The sequence below is a fragment of the Octodon degus genome, unplaced genomic scaffold (assembly GCF_000260255.1).
Source record: "Octodon degus isolate 3935 unplaced genomic scaffold, OctDeg1.0 scaffold00319, whole genome shotgun sequence".
NCBI lineage: Eukaryota > Metazoa > Chordata > Mammalia > Rodentia > Octodontidae > Octodon > Octodon degus.
The window spans coordinates 220012-233213 of record NW_004524895.1 but is presented as its reverse complement, the minus strand read 5'-3'; the positions used below and the strand labels follow the sequence as shown (position 1 = coordinate 233213).

At 39.0% G+C, this 13202-nt stretch overlaps 1 protein-coding gene across 2 annotated transcripts in view; it reads left to right on the top strand.

Moving 5' to 3' along the window:
• Mcts1 (MCTS1, re-initiation and release factor) overlaps nt 1-6897 on the top strand; it is a 12649-nt gene extending 5752 nt beyond the window's left edge. For both annotated transcript variants that reach the window (XM_023707926.1, XM_004647658.2), the window contains 3 exons: nt 899-1032; nt 5767-5834; nt 6740-6897. In XM_023707926.1, coding sequence (XP_023563694.1) covers nt 899-1032; nt 5767-5834; nt 6740-6821 — 284 coding nt within the window. In that variant the 3' untranslated portion in view covers nt 6822-6897. The remainder of the gene's footprint in view (nt 1-898; nt 1033-5766; nt 5835-6739) is intronic.
• The last annotated feature ends 6305 nt before the right edge of the window (nt 6898-13202 follow it).

Here is a 13202-nt window from a genome sequence, read left to right as displayed (position 1 = left end):
AGCGCGAAAAGGTGCTAGGGATTGAGCCAAGGGCCTTCTGGAAGCTGAGTATACACACCAATTCTGAGCAACACCCCTAGACCCTTTTCTCCTTTTTAAATTGGGCTCTCTGTTTCAGAGTTTCTCCTGTTACTGATATTTTGTATTGGTAACTTGCACTGTACAGTTGTTATAAATGATAAGCCAGGGCTTATACATTATTGACAGTTTACATTAGGGTTCACTCTTCCTGTTGTATAGCTCATGTGGGTTTTGCCAAACACATAGTGTTGTGTCCACTGTTAGCATAATTTTATTGCTGTAGTTGTGCTCTGCTTATCCTTCTCTTCCCCACACTCTAATAACCACTAAGCTTTTTGATAGTTTTTAAAAATTAGGCTTTGTCCACTAATCATTGTATCATGAACATTTCCCAGGGAATTATGTATTCTCCAGAACCATGGTTTTATTATAGATGAGCATGACTTTTTGTAGATATATTTGTTTTATAAGTCTCCTAACAGTATAGAAGGATCCCAGTGTTCTTAGTTTTGCTAGCTTTGGGAATTACTTTTTTTTTTAGAATTATTTATTTATTTATCCATTCATTTTGTGTGTGTGGCCAGCTCAGCCCACCAGGGGGCGGGGCTGGCTGGCATGTGGTGCTGGGGGATTGAACCGCGGTCCCTGTGTTTTGCTTAGCTTAGCTTGTTCTAAGTAGGTGCTTTAGACCACTGAGCCATCTCACCAGCCCTGGGAATTACTTTTCTTAAAATATTTATCAATAAAAGTTTTAATTTTATTTTCCATCTTTTAGAAAATACTGTAATTTGATAGAAATATTGGCTCAAGTCCTTTGCCTTTTTTGTTGAATCCTGAGTGTCTCTTAATTTACGTCATTTATTTTTTTCTCTTCTAGATCCTTTTATCCTGCCACACCAGCAGGTTGATAAAGGAGCCATCAAATTTGTACTCAGTGGAGCAAATATCATGTGCCCAGGCTTAACTTCTCCAGGAGCCAAGCTTTATCCTGCTGCAGTAGATACCATTGTTGTATCCTTCCTAGAGTCTAACTGCTGAAAAATGTATTGATTGTATTCTTGTCATTATCAGAAGATCCAAGAGATCATTAGTTGTACTTAATGTCTTCCTGGCTACATTTTTAAATCTTTTTTTAATGTATTTGGTACAGGTTCTCACTACACAGCTGGACTCCTAGTGATCCTCTTGTTTTCAGCCTCCCCAGCACTGGGATTACAGGCATGTGCCACCACGCCTGGTCTTGGTGTTCTGCTCAGTGAGTGCAGCATGTGATACCAGGGATGGAACCCCTGTCCCTGCACTTGCCTAAGCAGGCACTTAGTCTGCTGAGCTATCTTGTTGGCCCATGGTTACATTTGAAGTAACAGCAAATAACTTTTAAATTTATTGATACTAAAGTATGAGTTTCATAGGTTTTAAAGGAAAACAAGTTATAAGATGGGCACAGTGGTACATGTCTATGATAAAGCTACTCTGGAGGTAGAGAAAGGAGTATGTTAAATTCAAGGCCAGCCTGAGCAATCTGATAAGACCCTGTCTCAAAATAAAATACAAAGGCTAGAGATGGAAGTCAGTGGTAGAGTACCTGCCTATCATGTACATAACACTCGAGTTCAATAATACTTAAAAAAAAAGAAGGAAGGTTATAAAAGAACCCTAGCTGCATTGAAGCCCAGTTAAGACCTGTTATTGAACTTGGGATACCATGTGAAACTCTTGATTACTTATAGCCTACAGGTGATATGGTTGGCTTAGTTTTTTGGACATCAACTTGCCATTTGAATGGGATTCATCCAGATACAGTAGAGTGGAAACACTCAAAAGGGAAAAGAAAAAAAAAGGGCTGGGGAGATAGCTCAGTGGAATAAGTGCTTGCCTGGCCAGTGCAAGGTCCTTAGTTTGATTCATGGTAACCCTCCCCCCCGAAAAAATACAGGTAGCACGTTTAGTTTTTCTGTTCCTAAGCCACAGTTTTGTATCAGGAGTGAGAAATATTGGCAATCTCCAACTTTTATTTTAAAATTATTATTACTGTCTTTTTAGGACAGGTTCTTGCTGTGCAGTTCAGGCTGGCCTTGAGGTCACTTTGTAGCCCAGGCTGGTCTTGAACTCGCAATGATCCTGCTGCCTCAACCTCCCAAGTGCTGGGATTACAGGTGTGTGCCACCATACTCGGCTAAAATTATTATTTTTTGAGGGCTGGAGAGATAGATTGGTGGTCTTAAGCGCCTGCCTGGCAAGCACAAGGACCAGAGTTCAATTCCTAATATTTCTTGCCTTGCTGGCCTGAATCCAGGTGTGGTGGCACATACCTGTAATCTCAGTGCTGGGGAGGCCGAGACAGGAGGATCACTATCAGTCTGAAATGCATAGCAAGACTATGCATGTATCAAATTAAAAAAAAAAGAATTTTAAAATTATTCTTTTTGAGTAGCGCAGGATATTTAACCCAGGACCTTGCAATGCTAAGCAAATGCTCTATCACTGAACTATATTGACAGATTTATTTATTTATTTATTTATTATTTATTTATTTTGTGGTACTGGGGATTGAACTCAGGACCTTGCACTTGCCACACAAACACTTACTCTACTGAGCTATCTCACCAGCCCTGAGAGTCTTTTATATTTTTATGTTTTTATTTTGAGAGCTTTTTGAGATAGGGTGTTGTTGTATACTTCAGGCTGCCTCTGAACTGTCTGCATAGCCCAGGCTGACGAATCCTGCCTCACCTTCCTGAGTGCTGGAATTACAGGTGTGCGCTACCATGCCCAGCTATATTTTTATTTTGAAAGAGGGTCTTGGGCCTGCTATGATGTCCCTGCCCCTGGGGTGCACTTAGATGGCAGTTGAGACTGGGCATGGTGGTACGTGCCTGTAATCCCAGCTCTTGGGAGGCTGTAAACAGGCAGATCACTAGGAGTCCGATCTAGTAGTGAGACCCTTATCACCCTGTAGACCCTTCCCTAAAATAAAAAAAAAAGAAAGAAAAAGTTCTTTCTTTTTTTCTTTTCTTTTTGGCGGAAGTGGGGATTGAACTCAGGTCCTTGCACTTGCCAGGTAAGCGCTTAGTCTACTGAGCCATCTTCCTGGTCCCTTAAAGAAAGGTCTTTCTAAGTTGCCTAGGCTGATCTTGAAGTTGTGATCCTCCTGCATTAGCCTGCTGAGCAGGTGGGATTATGGATGTGTACCACTTTACCTTACCTAACAATTCATTTTTTTCTTGGCAGTAGGGATAGAACCCAGGGCATCACACATACTAGGCAAGTACTCTACCATTTGACTACCTTCCTTCTCCTTAAGGTGCTATTTTAGGGTCTCAGAGAAATCTCGACATTCCAAATAATGTTTTTTGTTTTGTTTACTATTCTGGAGACCCAGTTCAAGGGCACTCTACCACTAAGTTACATCCTACCCCTTTTTATTTTTTAAAAAAATTTGGACAGGGTCTTGCTATCAGTCTGGCTTTGAATTTGAGATGTTTCTTTCTCAGTCTACCAAGGAAGTGGGGTTAGTTGTTTACTACCACATCTGGCACCAAGTTGTTTTTAAGGATCTGTTCAACTCACTGTGTAGGTGAATAATTCTGTATTATTTCTATTTCTGCAGCACTAGTTCAGATATATTCTGGTTTAAATCGGTTTTGTGCACTAATCTAGACAGGAGGCCATGGTATTCTTTGTCATAGCCAGAGAGGTCATTTGCTTCAAGTTGAGGAAGGAGTGATACTTGATTGGAGTGAGGAAAGCACTATGGAATAAGAATCCTCCTGGAGTGGGTTTAAGAGTATGTCTAATGCTCAAAAGGAGGCTATCATCTGTTATGGCAGCTATAGATAAGAGGCAGACTAAGTTTTATGCTTACATTTTAGGAGCAGCTTATGTTGCTATCAGTACTAGTCACCTGTGTGCAGATAATTGAAAAATGAATGGGTGAATTGGAAACCAACAGAGAAAAATATTCTGTGAAGATAGGTTACTTTTTTAGGTTTGTGATTTAAGTGTTGACTCATTTTTGGGCTGTCCCTTAAAACAATTTCCTAGTACCAAGACTTTTTTAAGATGAGTTTTGCTGTGTTGCCAGGCTGGTCTTGAACTCCTGGGCTGAAGCTGTCATCTTGCCTCAGACTGATGTAGCTTGGCCTACATAAGTTATATGTCACTGCACCTGGCAATTTTTCAAACATAATAATAGTTTCAACTGGGCTTGGTGTTGTGTACTTGTAATGACCACATTTAGAAGGCTGAGTTACAGAATCAGTAGGTCAAGTGTGTCCTGGGCTACATAGTTCAGAGACAACCTGAACTACATAGTGATATCCTCTCTAAAAATGTCTTTTTTATAGTTTGAAATAATTTTAGAGTTTTCAGGAAATTGCAAAAAAAAAATAATAGAGTTTCTCTGAGCCTTTGAGACTTATCTTTTTTTGTTTTTTTGAGAAAGGGTCTCACTGATAGTTCAGGGTGCCCCTGAACTCACTGTGTAGCCCAGGCTGGCCATGAATTTGTAGCAATCCTCCTACCTTAGTTTCCCAGTGCTGGGATTTAGGTGTGCATTACCACACCCCGATGTATTTATATTTATTTATTTATTATTTTAGTGGAACTGGGGATTGAACTCACGCCCTTACGCTTGCCAGGGAAGTGCTTATTCCACTGAGCCATCTCCCCAGCCCCCACCCTGATGATCCTTATCTTTTAAAATATAAATTTCGGTGTTAAGCATCCCAGAAACTCCAAAGGATAACCAAGTATATTTGGTTCTAGGGGGCTTGAAACTATATTATATAGGACATTCAAAGTAGAATAGGAATGTAATTATGATTTTAATGTGTCCTTTACATAAGGACAGCATTCAGCGATGAAGTGACCAAAATAATCAATATTTATTTCATGTTTTAGTATTTATGTTGAAGGAATTTATCCTCTTTTTTAATGTATTTGATACAGGGTCTGTAGGGTCTACAGGGTCTCACTATGTAGATTGGACTTGTAGTGATTCTCCTGTTTTTAGCTTCCCAAGTGCTGGGATTACAGGTGTGTGCCACCATGCCCAGTCTCAATTGCTGTCTCAATGTGCCCCAGGGCCAGGGCCAGCACGGCATGGCACAGCACAGCACGGCATGGCATGGCATGGCATGCCAGGGATCGAACCCTGGCCGCTGAACTCTGCCTAAGCAGGTGCTTTAGTCCACTGAGCTATGTGGCTGGCCTTCATCCTCTTTTTTTCATGATGTATTCTGTTTCTTTTGTTATGGGGTTATAATATTAACATTGAGGGGTGGGGAGATAGCTCAGTGGCATAAGTGCTTACCTGGGAAGTACAAGGGTCTGAGTTCGATCCCCAGTACTGCATGCTGTGCCAGCCTGAAACCCAGTGTGGTTACGCACGTCTTAATCCCAGCACTGGGGAAGCTGAGACAGGAGGATCACTACAAGACTAAACTGAAGAGAGACCCAGTATCAATAAAAAAAATTAAAAGTATATTCATGTTTTTTATTTTTTAAAAAGTATATTAATATTGAAACTTTAAAGCAGAATGATTATTAGATTGATTCATGTAGCATTTATTGTTTGCAATATACCCACAGATACTCCTAGCTCCCCATTGTCAAAGATTCAGTGGTCTAGGGGAGGACACAGATGGGTTCAAAGTGACCAGCCAGTTAGGTGATCATTAATAGACACCCCGTTTCCCAAGGCATTTTGTGAGATACATGATTTTCTTAGCTGTGTATTTTCAGGCAATCATGGCAGAAGGTAAACAGCATGCTCTATGTGTTGGAGTCATGAAGATGTCTGCAGAAGATATGTAAGTGTCACTGTAGGTCCTCCTAGCTTTCGAGATATGAGTAACCCACCCAGGAAGCATCAGGATTATACTGAAATTTGCCATCATTCATACCTGATCTCATAAATATCTCAGCATACAGCCTCATTTCTGATTTTTCCTAACAGCTAGGAAGCTATTGAAACCTAGTTTGCCTTCAGGATTGAATTCTTTCTTAAGTACTCTGAAAAGAACTCAGTGCTAGGACAGCTGTTTATGTATGTATGTATGTATGTATGTGGTCCTTTAGCAGTTTTTATGTAGTACGATTTAAATAGAGGGAGGAAACATTTTGCTGCTGGTTTTTAAAGAGGCACAGTTTTATTTCATCACTGCATAGCCTTTGTCGTCTATTCTGATCTAGTTGTATAAGAAATGGGAATATTAGAGAACTACTAAGTATATGTTACCAAAATACCAGCAGTTATATTTAAAACTTTGGACCTCATTTGATCACTAAAATAAGTCCTGTTGTATTCTTTCAGGCATAATATAATAGTTTGATATTTGGGTGTTCTTGTAATGTCATTAGTCTGCTTGTATGAATTCAGTAGTTATTGTTAAAATCACTTTAAAACACGAACTGGCCAGGCATGGTGGCACATACTTGTAAACCAGACACTTGGAAGGTAGGAGACCACTAAGTTGTAGGCCAGCCTGGGCTATGTAGTGAATTTAAGCCCAGCCTGAATTACATCATAGGGAGACCATGTCTTAAACCATGAACTAAAACAGCAATTTAGCTTAATACAGACAATAATCGAAGTGATAGCAGTAAGTTCTCTAAAGTAGCTCAATAATTACAAAATCAAAATGTACTGTAAATTATTTTTACCATATGTAAACCAATAAAAATACATTTATATGTTTTTTCCCCCTTTTTACAGTGAAAAAGTCAACAAAGGAATTGGGATTGAAAATATTCATTATTTAAATGATGGGCTCTGGCACATGAAGACGTATAAATGAGCCTCAGAAGGAATGTACATGGGCAAACTATGGATATCGTGCTCTATATGTGTTTGTATTTGTGTGTGGCAGCATGAAGACGATGTCTCTGTGGTTATGCTGAATAAACTCTAGTTGCTAAAATCCAGTTAGCTTCGAAAATTATTTTAACTTTTCTTAAATTCAAGTTAAAGTCAGGTAGCAAACATGGACATTAAAAGGTATCTGGTAAGTAACTAAACAGGCAGCATAGCATCCTTTCTTAGGGTAATGATATAGGCTAAGTTGGTAAATGGACTTGTAATTGTTTTTTTTTTTTTTGTGGTACTGGGGATTGAACTCAGGACCTTGCTCTTGCCAGGTAGGCGCTTAATTCTACTGAGCTATCTCCCCAGCTCTGGACTTGTCTTTTTTTGGTGGAACCCCAGATAATTTGTCTAGTTAATAAAGCTGGAAGCTAGACTGGGAATTCTATGCCCTTATTCCAGGGCACAAAGCAGTGCCTTGTTGTGTGTGTGTGTGTGTGTGTGTGTGTTTGTGTATTTTTTAACTTTTCATTATGGTAAGCTCCAAACATACCTACAAGTATAGGGAATAGTATAACAGGCTTTCCTTTATCATCATTTAGCTTTAGTTTATGGCCAATCTTTCATCTGTAGTTCAATTACTCCCCCCCCCCAGTTACTTTGAAGCAAATCCCAGACACATTCTCATTTCATCTTTGACTACCTTTATATGTATCTTTAAAAATCAAGTGGTCTTTAATGAAATAAACTACATGTATATGGCCACCATAGTGTGATCATACCAAGTTTAACTTGGTTTGTTTGTGTTAGGCACCAAAGAAGATTTGTACGTTGATTCTGGTCATTATTTGTCTCTTAGAAACTCCCCTCCTCCTCCTCCATTTATCTTTTAAATTAGATCCTACTGTTTTGTTTTTTGATGTGGATGGAACCAAGGGCCTTGCATGTACCAAGCAAGCTTTAACTACTAAACCATATCCCCGGCTCTATCTTTTATTTTTTTGGGGTGGGGGGGTGAGGTTTACAACAGGATCTCACTATGTAGTTCAGGCTGGTGTTGAACTTGCTATATAATCCAAGCTGGCCTCAAACTCATGTCCTCTTGCCTCAGCCTCTTGAGTTCTGGAATTATAGGCAAGTGCCATCGCCTCGAGCTTCAGCCCCATTGTTTAATTATTTTTAAAAAATCTAGCTGTTTTTTCTTGTAAAGTTTCTGTACACAGTCTGGATTTTGTTGACTGTTACTGTGAAATACTTTGTTTTTATGCCTGTATATAAAGTCTTTTTTTTTTTTTTTTTTTTTTTTTTTTTTTTTTTTTTTTTTTGGCAGAACTGGGGATTGAACTCAGGCCCTTGTGTTTACCAGGCAAGTGCTTATTCCACTGAGCTATCTCCCCGGCCCTATAAACAGTGTTTTTGTTTTTTTTTTTTTTCAGACCTGGGGATTGAACTCAGAACTGTGTGCTTGCCAGGGAAGCGTTTATTCTACTGAGCCATCTCCCCAGCCCAACTGTAAACAGTCTTGATCAGATTAAATTTCAAAGTTTTTAGTTGCTTCTGTTAAGTAAAATAGTACAAGATGCCCAGAACTTGTAGATTTGGGCTCCCATCTTATTCCCCAAAGAATGTGTTTCTCCTCTTGTGAAGACTGTGGACCTACTTTAGTAAGAAAAGTAATCTGGGGAGTCAAAAGATGAGTTGTGAATTTACTTAGTGATCAGGGCTTTTTTTCTTAACCTTGCTATTATTAATCTAGTGTCTCAGCCATCTTCATTTGGTTGTTTACTACTATATGAGTTGTGATATTTTGCAGATGGATGCAGACATTTAAGAGATTGTGGTGACCTGTGTTACAGTTACAAGTTGGTGAGAAAGGTGAAATGGATAGTGCAAAAAGATTGTTCAGCTGGTTGTTCCAGCTGGGTCCCTCAGGATACAACATAGGTGAACATAGATGTAGACCCTGCCCCCAGATTAGGAAGCACTTTCTCATTGACACGCCTCATAAGACTTGAAGAATACCCAGTTAGAATGCAAATTTGCTGATTTATAGCAATAGTGGCTAAGTTGGGATAATACTGCATCCGTGTTGGGATAAGGCTTGGAGAAGTTTTCCTGGCTTATTTATTGGAATGCTTGCCTCTGTCAAAATCTTGTCTGTTTTCTATCCTGTAGAGATGCCCTGATATTTTACTTCCTATCTTTTTCAGATTCTATGTATAATCTTTCCTTGCTTTTCATGGTTATATTCTACAACTTATATTGCTTTGCTACTCGTGCTGGGTAGATAAAAAGTGTAATAGTTTATCATCCATACATTTAGAAATCATTTCTCAGGGGATCAACAGATACTCTTTATTTTGTACCAGCTTATTGTACAGAATTCATGTTTCAAATTCATGTTTCCTCATTTGAGGGAGGAGAAAACCTACTTGAGTTTTATATCTCCTTATATTCTCTAAAAGAATATATGTATCATTTATATTAATACCAAGCTTTAGACATTTGTTTATTTTTGTGGTATTAGGATTTGAACTGAGGGGCTTTGCACTTAGTTACATCTCCAGCCCTGTTGTTGTTATTATTTTATGTTGAGACTGGTCTTGGTAAATTCATAAATTACTCAGGTTGGACTCAAATTTGTAATCCTCCTACCTCAGCCTCTGAGAGTGATAGGATTACAGGCATGTGCTGCAGTGCCTGCTATTCTTTATTTTTATTATTATTACTTTTATTTTGCAGAACTAGAGATTGAACCCAGGACATCTGCATAAGCTACATCAACTCTTTCTGATTTTTGAGACAGGGTCTTTCTGAAATGTTCAGGCTGGGCTTAGATTTATGACTCTCTTGCCTCAGCCTCAGAATGCTGGGATTACAGGTGTGCTTCACCATGTAGTTTGCAACTTTAGTTTTAATGATAGGATAATGTTAATTGACCAAGATTGCTTATGAAGTCATAATGATGAAAAAGCATATGTAAACACAGATTACAGAAATTAAAACTTTTCATTACCTGATTTCTGAAATAAGTTGCTCTTGTATCTAGCCCTTTACAAGTATAGAGGATACTTTGAATATTCACTATCAACATCTGTGCTTATTTTTATACTGGGCTGAACTAAACTGTTGCCTTGGTGATGTGGACTAAATAGGGATGTTCCCTACTTTCCCTGGGTATGTGGCTTCAGCTCATCAATTTTAATCAGGGGTTTTGCTCTACATATGCAAGCACTCTCAGTTTGTAAACATTAGGTCATGTGTGGAAGCCAATTGAAAAGAAACTAGCACATATATCAGCTCCTTTGAGCTCTATGCTTGAAGGCAACTTTACCCATACTCCTGAGAGTAGGAATACAGGGATGATCTTTTTTTTTTTTTTTTTTTTTTTTTTTTTTGGTGGAACCGGGGATTGAACTCAGGCCCTTGTGCTTGCCAGGCAAGTGCTTATTCTACTGAGCCATCTCCCCGGCCAGGGATGATCTTTTTTTCTCAGGCAATGTGTTCATTAAGTTTCAGTTTTAATTTTGTATTAAATCAACCTTCAGCCTTGCTGTTCTTCTGTATGGACTCACTTTTACTCAGCCAAGATCAATGCTGTATTTACTATCTACTAGGCTCTAGGTGATGTGATATAAAGATGACTAATACATAAGTAGCCCCACTTAAGGAGCTTTCTGGATAGTGAGTAAAGAAAATTAATATTTAAAAATATTTGGGTAATGGGAACAGCCTAACAATTTGTAAGTCAGTAGGAATTTATTAGTTTTTTTAACTTCAAGTTACACATGAACCAATTGTAAAGATATCCCGTATATTTGCCCCATGTCCAATGGCATAAGGGCTTGACCAGTTCTCATCCAGCCTACTGTTAAAGTGGTTTGGTTGTATTCTGTTGACAGCTTTTCTCTCTCTCTCTCTCTCTCTCTCTCTCTCTCTCTCTCTCTCTCTCTCTCTCTCTCTCTCTTATTTGGTAAGGGGTCTACAGGGTCTCACTGTGTAGATTGGACTCATAGTGATTCTCCTGTTTTCAGCCTTCCAAATGCTGGGATTTCTGGCCCATGCCTCCATGCTCAGTCCCCAGTCTCCCCAGTCTCCTTCGCCCTCTCAGTGTTCCCTGGGGGTGGGGTCTGCATTATATCCCAGGGATCAAACTGCAGTCCCTGCCTCTGCCTAAGCAGCTGCTTTAGTCTGCTGAGCTATGTAGCTGGCCCTTACTTTTCATTTTTCCCCCCGTTTTTTTTTTTTGTATTTGTATCCCAAACAAAAGCAGTTGGATTTATCCCAGGGATAGTCATGAACATTTCCAATTTGAGGGATTTGATATTTTCTAAACATAAGGTCGCCAGGAAGATAGCTCAGTAGAATAACACTTGCCTGGCAAGCACAAGATCCTGAGTTCAATCCCTGGTACTGTGAAAAACAACACAAAAAACTAAACAGAAGGTCATGTAGCCTTTGTCAGATAATGATTATATTCAGCCAAGTTCCCCCTCTAGACAAATTGGCAACTACAGGTGCAGTATTTCTCAGTATAGAAAATTTTATTAAAATATTTTATTAATATCAGTATACACTCAACAAGTATTAATAAAGGGTCACAATGCCAGCAGATCAGGAATGAACAAAATGAGGATCAGTTTTTAAATCACTGTTAAGATTATAAGGCAAGTTTCTCTATGAGGCTAGCCTTTTAGAGAATATAATTTATGCATAGAATTAAGGGGGATAATTCACTGGATTTTTTTTTATTTTAGGGAAGGGTCTACAGGGTATTCAGGGTCTCACTACTAGATTGGATTGAAGTGATTTGCCTGTTTACAGCCTCTCAAGTGCTGGGATTACAAGTGTGGGGCACTATGCCCTGTCTCAATTGCCATCTCAGCGCACCCCAGGGGCAGGGCCAGCATGGCAGAGCGAGCACTGCAGGCCCGGGGATCGAATCCCTGGCTCCTGTGCCTGTCTGCAGGCCCTTTAACCCACTGAGCTGTTAGGCTGGCCCTTGGATTTTCTAATAATATGTTTATTAAAAGGTCGTGCAGAGGAAAAATAAAAAGATATTAATATTTGCCTCCATGTAAAAATTAAAGAACTCATAAGTTTTATCATTGGATGCTTTGAAAGATGAAATTAGTGAAGTAATTTATGTTTACCATCTTAATTGATACAGACAATGGGTAGGCCTCATTTTTAAAATTAATTTTATTAAATAGTGAGACAGTTTCAAAACTGATTAATAGGACAGTTTCAATAATTAATACATGGCATATTATTGTCTTCATAGTGGTTATTCATAGTATAAGATGCAGACATGATATCCTGTCCAAACACTATTAGTACAAATCTTTCTTCTCATTGAATTAAGAGAAAGTAGCTGTATATCTATCCTATTTTGAATATACAGATGCAAAATGGTCCTTCATTTGTATTCGCTTTTTTGTTTAGTTTTGTCAGAGATGGGTATTCCATTGCCATTTAAATATTGTAGGTGCATGAACTCAGCAAAATATTCCAGTATAGACCAGTAGTCCATAATAGTAGTGGGTTATCCACAGGACTGGCAATGTCAGAAGTTGTTGATTTGACCCTTTTACAGCCTATTAATATGGCTTTACTTTTTTTTTGGCAGAACTGGGGATTGAACTCAGGCCCTTGCACTTGCCAAGGAAGCGCTTATTCCACTGAGCCATCTCCCTGGTCCTGGCTTTACTTTTTATACCTCATTTTTATACTTTTCTGCTGGATGGTTAAGACCAAGGTAAAGCAAGACCTATATAATAAAAATTGTAACTTTTGTATGTGCCACTGTCAGTCAAATCCCCTCAGGATTTGCTCTGAGACCCTGTACCGCACTTTGTAGATCCTTTGTCAGTGTCAGCCATGTGGATGAGTCATGGCCATTGCTTGACCAATTTGCTCTCTGTGAAAGCCTAAGAGAATGTTTTCTCTCTATGTGACTCTCCTTAGGCACACTCTACATCACCGATCACTTTCCTCTGTGGACCCATAATCTCCTTGACCAGAAAATTTGGGACATCACTGAGTTACATGATGTTATAGTACAGGTTCTCCTATGTCCTGAGTCCTCACTGACCTTGAAAGGCTAGGTAGGCCTCATTATTAATATCCAGTTTTAATTAAGTTGACAGTGTGTGTGAAGTACAGCAAAGACATAAATTCTCACTTGTTTTAAATGACTAAAAAGAGCTGTATTAGAGAAGGCAGGCAAAGATGTGTAACTGAGTAGTTGGAGATTGTGCCACAGGCATCAGTCTTATGTGGAAAACTAATTCAACAGAGTGTAATGCCCCAAATATGGCAGGCTTCTTTATATAAACTAAATTGGGTTATCTTTTAGGCAAAAACAGCAAAAAGT